Below are 20,882 nucleotides of genomic sequence, written 5' to 3' on the forward strand. Positions count from 1 at the left end.
TGGTCTGAGGGGTAGCAGGATCCTGGTTCTGCCTCAGCTGGCCTGACGGGTAGCAGAAGCCTGGCTCTGCCTCAGCTGGCCTGGGGGTTAGCAGAAGCCTGGCTCTGACACAGCTGTCCTGAGGGGTAGCAGCAGCCTGGCTCAGCCTCAGCTGGCCTGAGGGTTAGCAGCCGCCTAGCTCTGCCTCAGTTGGCCTGAGGGGTAGCAGGAACCTGGCTCTGTCTCAGCTGGCCTGAGGGCTAGCAGCAGCCTGGTTCTGCCTCAGCTGGCCTGGTTCTGCCTCAGCTGGCCTGAATGGTAGCAGGAGCCTGGCTGTGTCTCAGCTGGTCTGAGGGGTAGAAAGAGCCTGGCCCTGCCTCAGCTGGCCTGGGGGTAGCAGGAGCCTGGATCTGCCTCAGTTGGGCTGAGGGGTAGCAGGAGCTTGACTCAGTCCCAGCTGGCCTGAGGGGTACTAGGAACCTGGCTCTGCCTCTGTTGGCTTGAGGGGTAGCAGAAGCCTGGCTCTGCCTCAGTTGGCTTGAGGGGTAGCAGGAGTCTGGCTCTGCCTCAGCTGGCATTAGGGGTAGCAGCAGCCTGGTTCTGCCTCCGCTGGCCTGGTTCTGCCTCAGCTGGCCTGAGTGGTAGCAGGAGCCTGGCTGTGTCTCAGCTGGACTGAGGGGTAGCAGGAGCCTGGCCCTGCCTCAGCTGGCCTGGGGGTAGCAGGAGCCTGGCTCTGCCTCAGCTGGGCTGAGGGGTAGCAGGAGCTTGACTCGGCCCCAGCTAGCCTGAGGGGTACTAGGAACCTGGCTCTGCCTCAGCTGGCCTGAGGGGTAGCAGAAGCCTGGCTCTGACTCAGCTGTCCTGAGGGGTAGCAGCAGCCTGGCTCTGCCTCAGCTGTCCTGAGGGGTAGCAGCAGCCTGGCTCTGCCTCAGCTGGCCTGAGGGTTAGCAGCCGCCTGGCTCTGCCTCAGTTGGCCTGAGGGGTAGCAGGAACCTGGCTCTGTCTCAGCTGGCCTGAGGGCTAGCAGCAGCCTGGTTCTGCCTCAGCTGGCCTGAGGGGTTGCAGGAGTCTGGCTCTGACTCAGTTGGACTGAGGGGTAGCAGGAGCTTGTCTCAGACTCAGCTGGCCTGAGCGGTACTAGGAGGCAGTGCAATGGTTCTATTGTGGAAACTCAAGACGCAGACATGCCTGCTGCTTCCTGTGTATCTACTCCCGAGCCTGTTCCCCCTAGGAGGCTTTCAGCTATGCTGAGAAATTTGGAAAACTCAGTGCCTCAGGGGTCTCATGCCTTTCTGCAAGAGATTGTGTTATCTTATCTGTTTCGTACCGAGGTACAGCGCAACTGAAACCAAAAGGCAACCTGGCGCTAATGACTGAGACAAACCCTAAGTAGGTGTAAATTAAAAGAGCAGGGTCTTTAAGGCCTTTCTGAATTGCAGATGGACAGCCATGGTGCGAACAGCAATAGGCAGGGCATTCCACAGTTTGGCAGCTCGCACAGAAAAGGAGCGGCCACCAATTCTTGCACGACGCAATCTGGGCACAGACCGCAACAAGCGGGTGTGAACATAAGCCTAAAATGTCCACTGCAAATACTCAGGGCCCACTGCGTGAAACACCCTGTGCACAAGACACAGAGTTTTAAAATGTACACGTTTGACCACTGGTAGCCAATGCAGAGCACATAGAACTGGGGAAGCATGATCCCTGAAGGCAGCACCGTTAGCGAGCCGGGCAGCAGAATTCTGAAGTATCAGGAGACAATGAAACAGGTAGTCAGGTTGCGCCAGATAAAGAGAATTACAATAATCAATCCGGCCAAGAACCAAGGCAGCAACCACCGGAGCACGAAGATGGAGTGGAATGAGCTTCAGTACTTTTCTAAGAATCACCAGCTGAAAATGATCAGCTTGACAAACTGAGCTGATCTGGATCGACATGGATAGAGAAGCCAACAGTTTAACTCGTAGATTCTTAACCACCGGGACAGCAGCAGGAAAGGAACCAAACGAGCAGGGCCAAAGAGATGGATTCAGGGGGACGTGATGGGACAGCACCAACAACCAAGACCTCAGACTTATCCCCATTCGGTTTGAGCCAATTGTCGCTCATCCAGTTTCCCACAGCCTGCAGGCAGTCTCTCAGCTGAGTAGCATGGACGAGATGGAGGACGTCCAACCGAATCAAAATCTGCGTATCGTCAGCATAAGAGTAACATCTGAAGCCATGGGAGCGGATAAGAGCGACAAGAAGCTGAATGTAAATATTGAACAGGGTGGGGGAGAGAGCAGAATCAATGTTTCAATAAAATGTTGGTAGGTTTAATTGCATGAAAATATTGAGACTGAAACCAAGTTGCACTCGACTTTGTTGGATTCTATTTTACCCCAGGGGTGTACGCTAAATTGAAAGAATATCTTCAGTCCAAGCAATCCTCAGGAGGGATAGGGGCGTCTGCGGCGTTGCAGAATGTTCGCTCTCCTGGGGTCACAACTGAGGTCCCTTGGGCGGGGCCGGGGGACTTCCAGGGTCTCTGTCGCAGATGTTTCCATACTGGGGTCCCGGCATCTTGTCCCTGACAATTGTGCTTCACATTGGTTGACTCTAATTCATTGGTGGATTTGAGGGGTAGTTTGTCTATGGCGGGTAGTGTGATCCTGGCCCCGGACTGGATTAAAACCGAGGAGGTTGGGCCCCTAAGGCCGATAACCTGGTAACCTGTAAGAAAGTTAAAAACTGACAGGATGCACAAGTCAGGAACTCTAAAAACAAGAACTCAAAGAAGATACTGAGACAATCCTTGAGGAAGTTTCTCGGATCTTTGGATTTGCGTAATTGCTCCGCGTCGGAAACGAGATGACTAGCAGAAGCTAATGATAAAGCTGCCCGAGTGGGGGGTGACGAGGAAGGCGATATTCATATCCGTGGCCAGGAGGTCCCATTGGCTCCACACTCCCCTAAAATTGTGCCCCTGAGCAAATTGTATGTTTCCTTGTATATCTAGACAGATCCTGTATATGATATATGGGATTCTGCATCTTCCATTGGTAATTCGGTCACAGCCAACTCTGTGGCTACTCCGGAGAATGTTGGTCATTTCATTAAGGAGGTTTTGAACACTGGTCCATGGCACAATGGACCGCCTAATGATCAATGCCCTCTGCAAGAAGGAGGCTTTAATATCTTCATTGGTAGCGGGTCATGAAGCAGAAAGCCCCAGATCACAGGGGTTTGAAAGGCATTCACTGTAATGATGGTATGGTGGTACAACCAACCTTTCCAGGTGACCAGTGCCCGAAAGGTCCTCTAAGGGTTGCAGAAGGTGGTTGTGGATACAGCACCAAAGTGCATAAATTGTGCACAATCAATAAGGTCCTGACGGAGAGTCTTCTTCCAGAAACTACAAATGTGGTACTTAATAGATCTAATGTCCCCACGCTATTGGCCGAGGCGCTTAACTTAAGAGCTATCTCCACTACAGACATAGATCGGGTGGACTTCATTGGCCCATACAGGACAGATAAAGTTGTCATGGACATTGGGTCTAAAATTGTTTTTGATACCCTGCCCAGCCTTTGAGTCAACTCGTCTATGACATCACGCCTTGTGTTGCCGTGAACAGCACTGGGGACAATAGTGGGGGGGGGGGGGGGGGAGTGTCAGATCTCAATGTCTTAAAGGATACCATGATATCGATGGAGGCTGGGCTCATGTTCAATTGATATGTAGCAGCCCAGACCAGTGCTTTTTCCGACTGCCCATGGGTGGCGGGGGATCTAGCTCGAACAGGCGTTGGGCGACCCGGGCCGTCTTCCATTACTCTTTAGAGATAGGAATTGTGTAACTATCATTTCATAGAATACCTGTCGGAACTCCAATTTATTTACTAGCCCAACTGTGGGGGGAATTCTGAAATCATTTAAAGGGGTCCCACTGCCAGAAACCTGGCTGACCCAATGCCCCTCTTTAGACGGTCATGTTACCACCTTGCTGCCGCCACTGAGGGTTTATGTGGCCGGCTGTCCGGAGGTCTATTGACTCTTGTTAAATCTTGCAGGGGGCTGGAGTTATTGAATGTTACCAATGACCTTAGAGGGGCTCTTGCCACCCTAGTCAAAGTGGATACGGCCTCTGGTGTTAAGAAATTGGTGATCACCAGCGTGTTGGCATTCGAGAATCTTCCATCTTGATCACATGTTGGCGGTTCTTACTACTTTGGTGAACGCATGGTTTGATAGTGAGGAAGGGGGGCTTGTGCGTGTTGCAGGTGATTTAAACTCTACATGTGCCGATTTGCCACCAGATTTTTACAGCTCGGACCTTAAATGCCGACATGGTCTGGGCGGGCTTTATTGTCTCTCAGGTCTGGGTCTCAGGATGTTGAATGGAGCCATTTCTGAGGCCATTCCCTGTATGAACATTTGTCCCGACCGGGGGGATCTTGGGGGCTTCTCGCCTAGTCTTGATGATTTATTTGTGACTGGTCTCCTATGTTGTAGATGTACGTTTTTAAAGATCAGGGACACTAGTTGAAATGGCCATCGTATGCTCATGACAGAGTTTCAATTGGATATCAACACGGGGAATGCAGACGGTCCTACCGACTTAACTGTTAATCCTGCGGCAAATAGGATTGCCTGGAATAATAGATCCATTGAAGGTTTTAACACTAAGCTCCCCACTTGTCTGAATGAAACCTCTTTGGAATGGAAATATGAAACATTTAAACATTTAGTGTTGAGAATTACGAAGAGTGTGAAGTACGGGGGAGCAGGCTGAAGACTGGCACCCGCACACTTGCGTGCTTCTGATCCCTTGGTAGTTGAGAAAATGAGGATCATGGGATCTCAGATGAGAACGTTATAGGATTCCTCCTCTCTCATAGTTGGGATCAGGAAGATCAAAAAAGATCTAGAAATTGGCTGAGGTCGGTCGGGCATTAAAAATGCGAAGGGAGGCTGGTCGGATGGTACTGATTCTGCAGAGTAAGAACGTGTCTGCTTTTTGCAGAGTGATAGCGTGGCAGCCTGCCACACAGTTACAGTTACGCTATCGGAGCATATCTGGGTTCGTCACTCAGACGAAGATAATACTGGCTCGTTCCGTAATTTAACAATGACTAAACCGGAGGCCAACTGGAAGCTAGCTTTTGATCAGGAATGCATTCAGGATATTGTACGCAAAATTAGAAATTCTAGGGCCCCGGGGCCAAATAAATTGCCCAATATTTTATTCGAGGGTGTAGTGGCCGCATGGTCTACCATATTGACAATTTTGTTGAAACAGGTTGTTGACCCATAAACATTTCCATCATCCTGGAGAACCGCTTATAAATTCCCTATTTATAAGAGGGGGTCGAGGGCTGATCCTAACTATCGACTCATCTTGAGCCTCGACATGGATAGTCAGATAGTCAGATATAAAGACTCAAGGAATGGCAGACTGGTTTTAGAAGATGTTATGGCACCAATCTAAATGGGTTTATCCTCAAATGCATTGAAGACGTGGCATAGAGCAAAAAATACGATTCATTAGCACCCTGTGATGCACCCGTAGTCAATTAAAATGCTCGGAATGCGGGCTGTATTCACAAAGGAAAACCCGCGTGTCGAGCACTTACATTAGCATCGGGCGCCTCCCTTTCCTGCTCCCCACCCCCCCTTCACATTAGCATCCGTGTAGATCACTACACGGATGCTAATGGTGTGATTTCTATTATTTTGTTAACTAAAGAAAAACATACCTTTATCTGGCTGCACGGCACTGCTCAGTGCCTTCAACCAGTCAGTCCCCTCTTCAATGTTGATGACAGACTTCCTGGCTGAAGGTACTGTGCTGCGTCGGGCGCAAGATGAAGGTACGTTTTTCTTTCATTGTTACAAAATAAAAAGTAAACATTAGCACCTGTGCAGTGATCTACACGGGTGCTAAAGGCGATATGCCCCTTGGGCCCTTAACTTGGGCAGCGGGCCATTACCTACAGAGGGCCCGCCACCTCGGGGCATATCGCCTCAGTATTTGTTGGACTTCACAGGCATTCGAACATCCAAGCGAGGTTGGATCAGGGAGGTTTATTATCGCGGAAACATTCCGCACAGTGAGGGAGGGATCCGCAAAGCGAGGCAGGGATTCGCAAAGCGAGGCAGGGGTTCACACAGCGAGGCAGGGGTCCAAACAGCAAGACAGGGGTCCGCCCAGCGAGGCAGGGGTCCGCCCAGCGAGGCAGGGATCCGCACAGCGAGGCAGGGATCCGCGCAGCGAGGCAGGGATATGCACAGCGAGGCAGGGACCCGCACAGCGAGGCAGGGATCCGCACAGCGAGGCAGGGGTCCGCACAGCGAGGCAGGGGTCCGCACAGCGAGGCAGGGATATGCACAGCGAGGCAGGGATATGCACAGCGAGGCAGGGATATGCACAGCGAGGCAGGGATATGCACAGCGAGGCAGGGACCCGCACAGCGAGGCAGGGACCCGCACAGCGAGGCAGGGATATGCACAGCGAGGCAGGGATATGCACAGTGAGGCAGGGATATGCACAGCGAGGCAGGGATATGCACAGCGAGGCAGGGATATGCACAGCGAGGCAGGGATATGCACAGCGGGGCAGGGATATGCACAGTGAGGCGGGGATCTGCACAGTGAGGCAGGGATGCATGCCAGATCCCTGCCTCTTTAATCTTTATGTCTCCCATGTTGAGGATTTTCTTGCAAAGGCAGCCTCCACATCTCCAGAATTAGACTTTCGCAAGATCATGTGCTTTGCGCTTTGACTGGACCCAGAAGGAATGATAGCGCTTTATTAGTGCATGTGGAGATTTTGCAAAAATGTATTCCTTGAAGATCAATCCAGTGAAAACCTAAATTATGCTGTGCACTATTAAGAAAAACATGACTAAACATCAGTGAACTAGAGAGGGCAGAGAATTCTGTTTATTTAGGGTTTCCTATAACATGTAAACCTCCCCTCCCCATCTGTGCTTGCTGACCCTCCTTCAGCCAACCCACCATCCCCCTTCTCGTCCTTTCCTCTTTTCTCCCCTGATGAGGTCACTAGACAAGTCCGATCTATGAAAGCCTTGTCAAAACAGGTTCATACCTGTTCCTCTTAAACAATCAAGGACCACATTGACACCCTCGCTCCGGCCCTTGCTGATTTTTGAAACCACTCCTTTGCCTCAGGATCCTTCTCCTCCCCTCTGAAGCACTCCTTTGTGCATCCTCTTCTCAAGAAACCCACAGTTGATCCTTCCTGTCCTGCTAACTATCACCCAATTTCCATTCCTCCCTTTCTGGGCAAACTCCTGGAAAAGCTGGCCATCTCTCAGCTTAAACTTAATTCCGATTCTGTTGGTTGTCTCCATGACCACCAGTCTGGCTTCACAGCTGCCAGAAGCACGGAAACTGCTCTCCTGAACAACCGTGAAGATCTGCTCTCCAACCTTGACTCTAACATTCCCTCTGTCCTCATCCTCCTCGATCTCTCTTCTGCCTTCGACATGGTCAACCTTACCATCCTGCTCAACCGTCTCTGTGATAACGTGGGTATCACTCATCAGGGTCTGTCCTGGCTGACCTCTTTCCTCTCAGATCGACCCTCCCAGGGGTCATCTATCTTCCTCTCTACCTGTGGTGTTCCCCAGGGGTCTAACCTCTCGCCCTAGTTTTTCAACCAATACCTGGCAACTCTCGCTCACTGCATTGCCTTTTTCTTCTCAAATTGCCAGTGCTACGCTGATGATACTAAACTAATTTTCAGGCTGCCATCGGCCACCTCCTCTCCCTCTCTCATCTCTGATTGCCTAACTGCCATTCAAGATTGGTGTGCTGCCACTGATCTTTGTTTGAATGCCAGCAAGACGGAGATCCTCCTCATCGGCACACCTTCACCATCCTTTCCCCTCACTCTCTGGCTGGCTTCCCTTGGCCCTCCTCCTACCCCCACCTGCGAGGCTAAGAACCTTGGGGTCATCATTGACTCCACACTTTCCTTCTCCGCACACATCTCTGATGTCTCTAAAAAGTCAAACTTCTTACTGCACCTCCTCAGTGGTACTCTGCCTTTCCTCTCCTTCCCCCAGAAGCTCATGGTTTCCCAAGCTCCGGTCCTCTCTAGGTTGGACTATTGTAACAGCCGCTTTCTAAAACTACCTGCCTCGACTCCCTGCCCTCTGCAACTTATCCAGAACAGGACTGCGAGACTTGTCCTTGGCCTCAAGCCCTGGGATCATATCTCTCCAGCTCTGAAATCCCTCCAATGGCTCCAAGTGGATGCAAGGATTAAATTGAAAACCCTCTGTATTGTCCACAAGGCTTTCTTAGCCTGGTTCCAAAATACCTTCAGCTATCCAACCGCAAATACCTCCCCTCTCGAGCTCTTTGCTCCTCTACCTCTAACTCCCTCAGGGTCAGTTGTTTTTCCCAAAAACGAGCCGGTGGTAGATCTCTGTGTTCGGCTGGGGCCTCCCTCTGGAACAGCCTCCCTGCCACTCTGAAACTTGAAGAAACCCTTCTCCGGTTCCGTGAGCACCTCAAAACCTTCCTCTTTTCTTCTGCCTTCGCTCCCCCTCTCCCCTGCTGATCTGTTCTTTCTTGGCACTGTGCACCTGGCCACCCTCTGCCCTCCGGGCCCAGGTACCTACTCACCCTGCCACCCTCCTGTACTGCCTCCGGGCCACCTCTTGCACTGGGGTCTGTATCTGTACCCATACCGCCCCCGACATGGCTCTGAAATGGCCCTCCTAGACCTTAAAAACCAAATGGATGATCTCAGAGGCGCAGGCAAACCTGCCCTCCTACTGCTCCTTGACCTTTCCGCAGCGTTCGTCTTGGTTGACCACAATACCCTGTGTCACCACCTAGCCACCCAAGCCAACTGCTCCCCTAAAGCCTGCCAGTGGATCACTTCCTTTCTCCAAGAAAGGGCCATGAAAGTATTTTCTGAAGTTGCCGCTGCCACCCCTAGCCTCCTCACCTGTGGTGTCCCTCAGGGATCCTGTATCGCATCCACACTCTACAACCTCTTCATTAGGCCCTTGTTTAGCATCCTGGACTCCCTTGGTATATCATATACCAACTATGCGGACGATATGCAGGTACTCATCCCACTTACGGGCGACTACCTAGCAGACTCCAACACCCTCTCCTCTATCTACTCCACCATCCAATCCTGGATGGCGGAGAATTGGCTTTGCCTCAATAGCGAAAAAACCGGACTCCTCCTTATTGGCTCACCGTTCACCCTCGGTAACCTTGGTGAACAGTACGCCTCCTTCACTATTGACAAAATTCCAATGAAGGTCTCAAACCATGTTAAGACACTCAGCGTCTACCTCGACTCCGACCTGTCGATGGATAGACAAGTCAATGCCATCGCCGCCTCCTCAGCTTACTACTCCAAAGTCCTCAACGCAGCCAAGCCCTTCTTGGCCCATCAAAGTTGCCTCACGATTGCCAGGGCAATCATCGGGTCAAGACTTGACTACTGTAATGCCCTTCTCATGGGGACATCCAACAAAAACCTGGCCAAACTTCAGCTAGCCCAAGACAATGCACTAAGGGCAGCCACCGGCACCGCAAGGTGAAACCATATCTCTGAAATCACAAGGCAAGCCCACTGGCTCCCTGTCAAAGAGAGAATTGTCTTCAAAACTCTTGCCCTCACCCACAAATGCCTCCACGAGCTTGCCCCCCCCCTACCTGACTAACAGAATTACCAGGCACTCCGCCACAAGACCGCTCAGATCCATCTATGCCAACACTATTGTTACGCCTACCTCACGGAAAGTGCGCACTGGTGGCTCCAGCTTCCCCACCTTAGCAGCCACGCACTGGAACGCCCTGCCTCCTCACCTAAGGCTCATTGAGTCCCACCTAGCCTTTCGCAAGGCTATCAAAACCAGACTCTTTGTGTAAATCTAAATCTGTATCCCCAACTGCTTATATGCCTGCCAACACTGTAACTAAGAGCCTCTGGCACCCGTATGTAATCTTAAATCTGTGTATCCTCTGTAACTTCTGGCACCCGTATGTAATCTTAAATCTGTGTATCCTCTGTAACTAAGAGCCTCTGGCACCCGTATGTAATCTTAAATCCGTGTTTCCTCTGTAACTAAGAGCCTCTGTCACCCGTATCTAATCTTAAATCTGTGTATCCTCTGTAACTAAGATCCTCTGGCACCCGTATCTAATCTTAAATCTGTGTATCCTCTGTAACTAAGATCCTCTGGCACCCGTATCTAATCTTAAATCTGTGTATCCTCTGTAACTAAGATCCTCTGGCACCCGTATCTAATCTTAAATCTGTGTATCCTCTGTAACTAAGAGCCTCTGGCACCCGTATGTAATCTTAAATCCGTGTATCCTCTGTAACTAAGAGCCTCTGGCACCCGTATGTAATCTTAAATCCATGTATCCTCTGTAACTAAGAGCCTCTGGCACCCGTATCTAATCTTAAATCCGTGTATCCTCTGTAACTAAGAGCCTCTGGCACCCGTATGTAATCCTAAATATGTGTATCCTCTGTAACTAAGAGCCTCTGGCACCCGTATGTAATCCTAAATATGTGTATCCTCTGTAACTAAGAGCCTCTGGCACCCGTATGTAATCTTAAATCTGTGTATCCTCTGTAACTAAGAGCCTCTGGCACCCGTATGTAATCCTAAATATGTGTATCCTCTGCAACTAAGAGCCTCTGGCACCCGTATGTAATCTTAAATCTGTGTATCCTCTGTAACTAAGAGCCTCTGGCACCCGTATGTAATCTTAAATCCGTGTATCCTCTGTAACTAAGAGCCTCTGGCACCCGTATGTAATCTTAAATCTGTGTATCCTCTGTAACTAAGAGCCTCTGGCACCCGTATCTAATCTTAAATCTGTGTATCCTCTGTAACTAAGAGCCTCTGGCACCCGTATGTAATCTTAAATCTGTGTATCCTCTGTAACTAAGAGCCTCTGGCACCCGTTTCTAATCTTAAATCTGTGTATCCTCTGTAACTAAGAGCCTCTGGCACCCGTATCTAATCTTAAATCTGTGTATCCTCTGTAACTAAGAGCCTCTGGCACCCGTATGTAATCTGTATCCTCTGTAACTAAGAGCCTTCTGGCACCCGTATGTAATCTTAAATATGTGTATCCTCTGTAACTAAGATCCTCTGGCACCCGTATGTAATCTTAAATATGTGTATCCTCTGTAACTAAGATCCTATGGCACCCGTATCTATTCTTAAATCTGTGTATCCTCTGTAACTAAGATCCTCTGGCACCCGTATCTAATCTTAAATCTGTGTATCCTCTGTAACTAAGAGCCTCTGGCACCCGTATCTAATCTTAAATATATGTATCCTCTGTAACTAAGAGCCTCTGGCACCCGTATGTAATCTTAAATATGTGTATCCTCTGTAACTAAGATCCTCTGGCACCCGTATCTATTCTTAAATCTGTGTATCCTCTGTAACTAAGATCCTCTGGCACCCGTATCTAATCTTAAATCTGTGTATCCTCTGGCACCCGTATCTAATCTTAAATATGTGTATCCTCTGTAACTAAGAGCCTCTGGCACCCGTATCTAATCTTAAATCTGTGTATCCTCTGTAACTAAGAGCCTCTGGCACCCGTGTGTAATCTTAAATCTGTGTATCCTCTGTAACTAAGAGCCTCTGGCACCCGTGTGTAATCTTAAATATGTGTATCCTCTGTAACTAAGATCCTCTGGCACCCGTGTGTAATCTTAAATCTGTGTATCCTCTGTAACTAAGAGCCTCTGGCACCCGTATCTAATCTTAAATCTGTGTATCCTCTGGCACCCGTATCTAATCTTAAATCTGTGTATCCTCTGTAACTAAGAGCCTCTGGCACCCGTATCTAATCTTAAATCTGTGTATCCTCTGTAACTAAGAGCCTCTGGCACCCGTGTGTAATCTTAAATCTGTGTATCCTCTGTAACTAAGATCCTCTGGCACCCGTATCTATTCTTAAATCTGTGTATCCTCTGTAACTAAGATCCTCTGGCACCCGTATCTAATCTTAAATCTGTGTATCCTCTGTAACTAAGAGCCTCTGGCACCCGTATCTAATCTTAAATATGTGTATCCTCTGTAACTAAGAGCCTCTGGCACCCGTATCTAATCTTAAATCCGTGTATCCTCTGTAACTAAGAGCCTCTGGCACCCGTATGTAATCTTAAATCCGTGTATCCTCTGTAACTAAGAGCCTCTGGCACCCGTATCTAATCTTAAATCCGTGTATCCTCTGTAACTAAGAGCCTCTGGCACCCGTGTGTAATCTTAAATCTGTGTATCCTCTGTAACTAAGAGCCTCTGGCACCCGTATCTAATCTTAAATCTGTGTATCCTCTGGCACCCGTATCTAATCTTAAATCTGTGTATCCTCTGTAACTAAGAGCCTCTGGCACCCGTGTGTAATCTTAAATCTGTGTATCCTCTGTAACTAAGAGCCTCTGGCACCCGTGTGTAATCTTAAATATGTGTATCCTCTGTAACTAAGATCCTCTGGCACCCGTATCTATTCTTAAATCTGTGTATCCTCTGTAACTAAGATCCTCTGGCACCCGTATCTAATCTTAAATCTGTGTATCCTCTGTAACTAAGAGCCTCTGGCACCCGTATCTAATCTTAAATATGTGTATCCTCTGTAACTAAGAGCCTCTGGCACCCGTATCTAATCTTAAATCCGTGTATCCTCTGTAACTAAGAGCCTCTGGCACCCGTATGTAATCTTAAATCCGTGTATCCTCTGTAACTAAGAGCCTCTGGCACCCGTATGTAATCTTAAATCCGTGTATCCTCTGTAACTAAGAGCCTCTGGCACCCGTATGTAATCTTAAATCTGTGTATCCTCTGTAACTAAGAGCCTCTGGCACCCGTATCTAATCTTAAATATGTGTATCCTCTGTAACTAAGAGCCTCTGGCACCCGTATGTAATCTTAAACATGTGTATTCTCTGTAACTAAGAGCCTCTGGCACCCGTATGTAATCTTAAATCTGTGTATCCTCTGTAACTAAGAGCCTCTGGCACCCGTATGTAATCTTAAATCTGTGTATCCTCTGTAACCAAGAGCCTCTGGCACCCGTATGTAATCTTAAATCTGTGTATCCTCTGTAACCAAGAGCCTCTGGCACCCGTATGTAATCTTAAATCTGTGTATCCTCTGTAACCAAGAGCCTCTGGCACCCGTATGTAATCTTAAATCTGTGTATCCTCTGTAACTAAGAGCCTATGGCACCCGTATGTAATCTTAAATGTGTGTATCCTCTGTAACTAAGAGCCTCTGGCACCCGTATGTAATCTCAAATCTGTGTATCCTCTGTAACTAAGAGCCTCTGGCACCCGTATGTAATCTTAAACATGTCTATTCTCTGTAACTAAGAGCCTCTGGCACCCGTATGTAATCTTAAATCTGTGTATCCTCTGTAACTAAGAGCCTCTGGCACCCGTATTAACCTTAAATCTGTGTATCCTAAGAGCCTCTGGCACCCGTATGTAATCTTAAATCTGTGTATCCTCTGTAACCAAGAGCCTCTGGCACCCGTATCTAATCTTAAATCTGTGTATCCTCTGTAACTAAGAGCCTCTGGCACCCGTATGTAATCCTAAATATGTGTATCCTCTGTAACTAAGAGCCTCTGGCACCCGTATGTAATCTTAAATGTGTGTATCCTCTGTAACTAAGAGCCTCTGGCACCCGTATGTAATCTTAAATCTGTGTATCCACTGTAACAGCACCTCGATGCCTTATGGGCTGCAAGTGCGCTTAACAAATGCAAATAAATAAATAAATAAATACAGCCCCCGCCCCCTTTTTCTTCCTGCACTTATCAGACCTACCCTGTCTGCTGCCTTAAACCCAGCACTTGCCAATTGCTGGCTGCACTACCATTGTTTGTTGCCTTTATTATTTATTTATTGTTATTTATCTGTTTCTCCTCTGCTTCGCACTGTCCACCTCTCCCCCCTTCCATGCACTTTTCCCCTCCCCCTCTCCCATGCACTCGCGCGTTCTCAATGTCACGGGGCCTAGTAAGATCGCTGTTTTGTTCCCCCCTGTTCCCCTCCCTTGCCTTGTCGCGCTCTGAAACACTTGTGTACGAGCGCGCTAGAAATAAAATATCAATATCATAAGACACAATTGAAGGAGTGGATGAGGGTGAGGGCAGTGGGCCCAACAAACCAATGTGTAAAGTCGGTGTGAAGTATGGGAAGTTTCTACTATTATGTATGCTTTTAACATTTTACGAGGTTAAAATAGTTCCAAAGGTTTTATATGGTGCGGATGTTTTACAGTTGTGGATTTCAGGTTTTATTCCAAGAATAGATGGACTGATTTGGCGAAGATCCTCGAGTGCTCCTAATTCTACACCACTAGCAGTAATGAGATATGCCCTGGGCATTAATTAGATATGAGCTGGGTGGTAATTAGAAATGCGCTGGGCAGTAATGAGATATGCGCTTGGCAGTATTTAGATATGAGCTGGTTAGTAATTAGATATGAGCTGGGCAGTATTTAGATATGAGCTGGTTAGTAATTAGATATGAGCTGGGCAGTATTTAGATATGAGCTGGTTAGTAATTAGATATGAGCTGGGCAGTATTTAGATATGAGCTGGTTAGTAATTAGATATGAGCTGGGAAGTAATGAGATATGGGCTGGGCAGTAATTAGATATGCGCTGGTCAGTAATTAGATATGAGCTGGGCAGTAATGAGATATGGGCTGGGCAGTAATTAGAAAAGGGCTGGGTAGTAATTAGATATGCGCTGGTCAGTAATTAGATATGAGCTGGGCAGTAATGAGATATGGGCTGGGCAGTAATTAGAAAAGGGCTGGGTAGTAATGTGATATGGGCTGGGCAGTAATGAGATATGCGCTGGGCAGTAATGAGATATGAGCTGGGCAGTAATGAGATATGGGCTGGGCAGTAATGAGCTATGAGCTGGGCAGTAATGAGATATAACCTGGGTAGTAATTATTAAATATGCACTGGGTAGTAATTAGATATGTGCTGGGTAGTAGTTAGATATGTGCTGGGTAGTAATTAGATATGGGCTGGGGAGTAATTAGATATGAGCTGGGTAGTAATTAGATATAAGCTGGGTAGTAATTAGATATGAGCTGGGCAGTAAAGATTTATGAGCTGGGTAGTAATGAGATATGGGCTGGGTAGTAATTAGATATGGGCTCACGAGTCTTCCAGAACAGAGACTGCAAGGCAGAGAGTTTTGGCAGATAGTTTTAGCTCGTTGGGGGGTGGAAACTCACAGGTCTTCTAGAGCGGAGAGTGCAAGGATGGGAGTATTGGCAGATAGTAATAATAATTTGCATTTTATATAGCGCTACAAACCCTCAGGTATCTGAGCACTGCTTATTATGTGTGCGGTGCTCATTTATCGACCTCAGAAGGATGAAATGCTGAGTTTGACCCTGCCGGGATTCAAAACTTCGTCAACAGGCTCTGCACAGATGTCAAAACGAGCGCTCTACTCGCTGTGCTATCTAACAGGCTAAACCATTGGGGGTGTTAATAGTGTTAATCTATTGGGGGTGCGAGCTCACAAGTCTTCTAGACCGCCGGAGAGTGCACTGAGGCGAGCATTGGCAGAGAGTGTTAGCTTGCTGGGAGTACAAGCTCACGAGTCTTCCAGAGCAGAGAGTGCAATGCGGAGAGTATAGCAGATAGTGTTAGCTTGTTGGGTGTGCAAGCTCACAAGTGTTCTACAGCAGAGAGTTCACTGAGGCGAGCATTGGCAGATAGTGTTAGCTTGCTGGGAGTGCAAGCTCACGAGTCTTCCAGAGCAGAGAGTGCAATGCGGAGAGTATAGCAGATAGTGTTAGCTTGTTGGGGGTGCAAGCTCACAAGTGTTCTACAGCAGAGAGTTCACTGAGGCGAGCATTGGCAGATAGTGTTAGCTTGCTGGGAGTGCAAGCTCACGAGTCTTCCAGAGCAGAGAGTGCAATGCGAAGAGTATAGCAGATAGTGTTAGCTTGTTGGGGGTGCAAGCTCACAAGTGTTCTACAGCAGAAAGTTCACTGAGGCAAGCATTGGCAGATAGTGCTAGCTCGTTGGTGGGTGCAAGCTCACAGGTCTTCTAGGCTGGAGAGTGCAAGGAGAGTATTGGCAGATTTTGTCAGCTCGTTGGTGGGTGCAAGCTCACGGGTCATCTAGGCTGGAGAGTGCAAGGAGAGTAGTGGCAGATAGTGTTAGCTCGTTGGGGAGAGTAAGCTCATGAGGTTTCTAGAGCAGAGTTCACTGAGGCGAGCATTGGCAGATAGTGTTAGCTTGCTGAGAATGCAAGCTCACAACTCTTCCAGAGCAGAGAGTGCAATGCGGAGAGTATAGCAGATAGTGTTAGCTTGTTGGGGGTGCAAGCTAACGAGTCTTCCAGAGCAGAGAGTGCAATGCAGAGAGCATAGCAGATAGTGTTAGCTTGCTGGGGGTGCAAGCTCACAAGTGTTCTAAAGCAGAGAGTTCACCGAGGCGAGCATTGGCAGATAGTGTTAGCTTGCTGGGAGTGCATGCTCACAAGTCTTCCAGAGCAGAGAGTGCAATGCGGAGAGTACAGCAGATAGTGTTAGCTTGTTGGGGCTGCAAGCTCACAAGTGTTCTACAGCAGAGAGTTCACTGAGGCGAGCATTGGCAGATAGTGTTAGCTTGCTGGGAGTGCAAGCTCACGAGTCTTCCAGAGCAGAGAGTGCAATGCGGAGAGTATAGCAGATAGTGTTAGCTTGTTGGGGGTGCAAGCTCACAAGTGTTCTACAGCAGAGAGTTCACTGAGGTGAGCATTGGCAGATAGTGTTAGCTTGCTGGGAGTGCAAGCTCACGAGTCTTCCAGAGCAGAGAGTGCAATGCGGAGAGTATAGCAGATAGTGTTAGCTTGTTGGGGGTTCAAGCTCACATGTGTTCTACAGCAGAGAGGTCACTGAGGCGAGCATTGGCAGATAGTGTTAGCTTGCTGGGAGTGCAAGCTCACGAGTCTTCCAGAGCAGAGAGTGCAATGCGGAGAGTATTGGCAGATTGTGTTAGCTCGTTGGGGGTGCAAGCTCATGAGTATTCTATAGCGGAGGATGCAAGGAGTAGAGCATTGGCAGTTAGTTTTAGCTTGTTGGTGGGTGCAAGCTCACAGGTCTTCTGGGCTGGAGAGTGCAAGGAGAGTATTGGCAGATTTTGTCAGCTCGTTGGTGGGTGCAAGCTCACAGGTCATCTAGGCTGGAGAGTGCAGGGAGAGTAGTGGCAGATAGTGTTAGCTCGTTGGGAAGAGTAAGCTCATGAGGTTTCTAGAGCAGAGGGTGCAAGGAGGAGGTTATTGGCAGATAGTGTTAGCGTGTTGTGGGGTGCAAGCTCACAAGTCTTGTAGAGCAGAGAGTGCACTGAGGTGAGCATTGGCAGATCGGTTTTGCTAGTTGGGGGGGTGCAAACTCATGTAGGGATTTTAAAATATTTATTAGGTATTGAAAGAGAGACTGGTGTTTCATCTTAAGCTGGCGGCATGGAGGCGATATTTTGTGACGTGAGAATAACGGGTATAGAGGGTACAGATGGTGAAGTAGAAGACTTTGCCAAGGGGAGCTAAACAGCAGGGAGGGACACTAAGCAGAAATGTGCTCCAGCACCTTGAAGCGTCCTCTATGCGCTAGATGGAATTACCAATCAAGATCTCAGACCAAATAACCGGACAGACTCAGAAAATATGGAAAAATACTCACACTCACACACACACTTTATTATACAGAGGTTATATACCTCAATATGTGTCATCCTACACGGCATACTACAAAACCTATTGCCGGAAAGGATTGGTTAGGGGAACATATGTACCTATGGTATACAGAGGGGTTAGTACTTCATTGGCTGCCCTTATCTGTGAGGCACGCCTCGGACTATCTCCAAATACATATAATACTGATGGTAGCACAGAAAAAAGCGGGGGATTGGTCTATGCAACATCCTATGACACGTGCCCCACAGACCCTCTGATTGGTTGGAATGCTCACCCAACCTGGGACTTTTGGCTCGAGTCACGTCCGACTAGTCCCCACTTTCCCAATGAATCCATCATCTGGACATCAGTCGGCATGAGCAAAGCTTCGTGGCTGTGGTGGACCTTGCAGCCACCTCCCTGCTCCGGGACATTCCAGGGAGTGTAAGCACTTCACTATCTTCATCCCGAGCTTAATGAACAGCCCTCGTTTTCGACTTCTGAATCACGTGTGAGGAGACTGCAAATGTGTCCATTAAATCTGACACATAGGTGCGTGGGACCTTACCCTTACTGTATGAAAAAGAACATATGTGTAATGTGCATAGCATGGGGTGACGTGTATGTGTAACTGTTAAGCAAGTTGGAACCCCCTCCGACTCCCTCCCGAGTCACGCCCTCTCCCTCCAACCCCGAAACCCAGGCCTTGTACATTATTTTGGGGGGAAATAAAACATGCATCTTTTTGTAACCGTTACTAGAAGTGCCAAAGAACTGCACAAGCTCTTCCAGAGAGTCCCGCAGACCTGCTTGCGGGACGTCGCCTGCCCCCCAAAAGGCAATATTCGCTCGAAGTGTACTTCCGTTTGCCTAACACGGGTGGGGGAGGGGACAGCTTGCATAGGCCCTCTTTTGAAGTTTGACCCTTGTGCAGTGTTATTTCTAATGTGTTCGTCATCTTTGGGGTGACACGGCTGCCTCTGAATATTGACCCTCCCCTCTCTCTTTGCAGGGAACATCCTGACAAGATATTTGATTGGTTTTTTGAAGTGGCCTCCCCGAGCTCGCCAGAAGATGGTAAGTAACGATTTCTGTGAAAGGGAGAACGTTGAAAATAATCACGAAGCACACGCAGCCCTCAGTTACAAAACCACGGGCCTGTGGCTAGAGCTGCGGCCGCTGGGTGCCACCGCACAGGCCTGTGGTTTTGGGAGGAGCTGCACAGGCCGCAGACCTCGGAGGAGCCACCCACAGGCGTCCCTAAAAGCTACAGGCCTGTGAGGAGCCACGTACAGACCACTGCAGGCCTGTAAGCAGCCAATAAGGCCAGTTACATTCTCAGGCCTGTTAGGAGCTGCAGAGATCCCTTATAAACACTGGACTTAGAGGAGCAGCTGACATGCATCAGTTAAAGCCACAGCCATATGAGGACCTGCATAGGCCAGTTATAAAGGAGCCGCACAGACCACTTATGAACACAGGCCTGTGAGGAGCCACCTTAGGCCTCAGTGATAGCCTCAGGCCTGTGAGGAGCCACCTTAGGCCTCAGTGATAGCCTCAGGCCTGTGAGGAGCCACCTTAGGCCTCAGTGATAGCCTCAGGCCTGTGAGGAGCCACCTTAGGCCTCAGTGATAGACTCAGGCCTGTGAGGAGCAGACACGAGCGTTCAGGAATGATGTACACGTTAGAGGGCGCTTTCCGTAGGTCTTCAATGGTGTACGGTGGCCTGAGAGGATCAGTGCAGCACTCTTAGCAATGTGCCGCAGCAGTAATGCCAGGAGCAGGACAGGGAGCGCTTCTGGGACTGGGCGTGGCTGGGGACTGCGCGCGCATCACTCTCTAGGTATGGGGGGGGGGCGACAAGGCACAAGTGAAGGCACAGACCACAGGGAGTGGGTGAGAGGGAGGAAGCAGTGGCCTGTGCAGCAAGATCCTTTAACGCACACACCAGGAATGGCGTTTACCTGCCCGCAGGGGGGCAGTCTGTGGGCGGGTAGTCCATGTGCCTTACCCGGGTACCCGGTTCTGCGGGAGTGGGCGGGGCCTGCAAGGATTGCTTGTGGGAATTCGGGAGGAGCATGCTCGCCCTCAGCACTTCCATTGAGTGGCTGGCAGTCCCTGCCCCATCCATGTGAACACTGGCCTCAAAGTAACAGACTTGCTACCCTCCTATCCCTGTCCAGGTGCTTCTATGCGCTATATATATATGGCCGCTGCAATACATTTTTTGCCACTGGATTTTTCGCTGGATACCGTCCATGGAACATCTTCTTACTCTTGCCACCCCCCCCTCCGACCCCCAATCCCTCAATGCTCACGCATAGTTCCCCTCTCCCCCCTCCCATGCACTTCTCCCCTCCCCCTCTCCCATGCACTTGCTCGTTCTCAGTGTCACTAGGCCTAGTAAGACCGTTGTCTTTGTCCTCCCTTGCTCCCCTCCCTTGCCTTGTCGCGCTCTGAAACACTTGTGTAGGAGCGCGATAGAAATAAAATATCAATCAATCAATGTGTAAAAGATAAAAGGTACATCCTGGACTGGATCCTCCCCACCTCCCGGCGCCCTGGACTGGAGCCTCCCCACCTCCTGGCGCCCTGGACTGGATCCTCGACACCTCCCGGCGCCCTGGACTGGATCCTCCCCACCTCCCGGCGCCCTGGACTGGAGCCTCCCCACCTCCTGGCACCCTGGACTGGATCCTCCCCACCTCCCGGCGCCCTGGACTGGATCCTCCCCACCTCCCGGCGCCCTGGACTGGATCCTCCCCACCTCCTGGTGCCCTGGACTGGATCCTCCCCACCTCCCGGCGCCCTGGACTTGATCCTCCCCACCTCCCGGCGCCCTGGACTGGATCCTCCCCACCTCCCGGCGCCCTGGACTGGATCCTCCCCACCTCCCGGCGCCCTGGACTGGATCCTCGACACCTCCCGGCGCCCTGGACTGGATCCTCCCCACCTCCCGGCGCCCTGGACTGGATCCTCCCCACCTCCCGGCGCACTGGACTGGATCCTCCCCACCTCCCGGCGCCCTGGACTGGATCCTCCCCACCTCCTGGCGCCCTGGACTGGATCCTCGACACCTCCCGGCACCCTGGACTGGATCCTCCCCACCTCCCGGCGCCCTGGACTGGATCCTCCCCACCTCCCGGCGCCCTGGACTGGATCCTCCCCACCTCCCGGCGCCCTGGACTGGATCCT

The 20,882-nt window shown here is 49.8% G+C and overlaps 1 protein-coding gene across 2 annotated transcripts in view; it reads left to right on the forward strand.

The window, feature by feature from the left end:
• The window catches only part of DENND1C (DENN domain containing 1C), a 652,034-nt gene that overhangs the window by 152,676 nt on the left and 478,476 nt on the right, over positions 1–20,882 (forward strand). For both annotated transcript variants that reach the window (XM_069604349.1, XM_069604348.1), the window contains exon 2: positions 18,700–18,764. In XM_069604349.1, coding sequence (XP_069460450.1) covers positions 18,700–18,764 — 65 coding nt within the window. The remainder of the gene's footprint in view (positions 1–18,699; positions 18,765–20,882) is intronic.

This window comes from Ambystoma mexicanum, chromosome 3q, assembly GCF_040938575.1.
Source record: "Ambystoma mexicanum isolate Mex_15411 chromosome 3q, UKY_AmexF1_1, whole genome shotgun sequence".
Lineage (NCBI taxonomy): Eukaryota > Metazoa > Chordata > Amphibia > Caudata > Ambystomatidae > Ambystoma > Ambystoma mexicanum.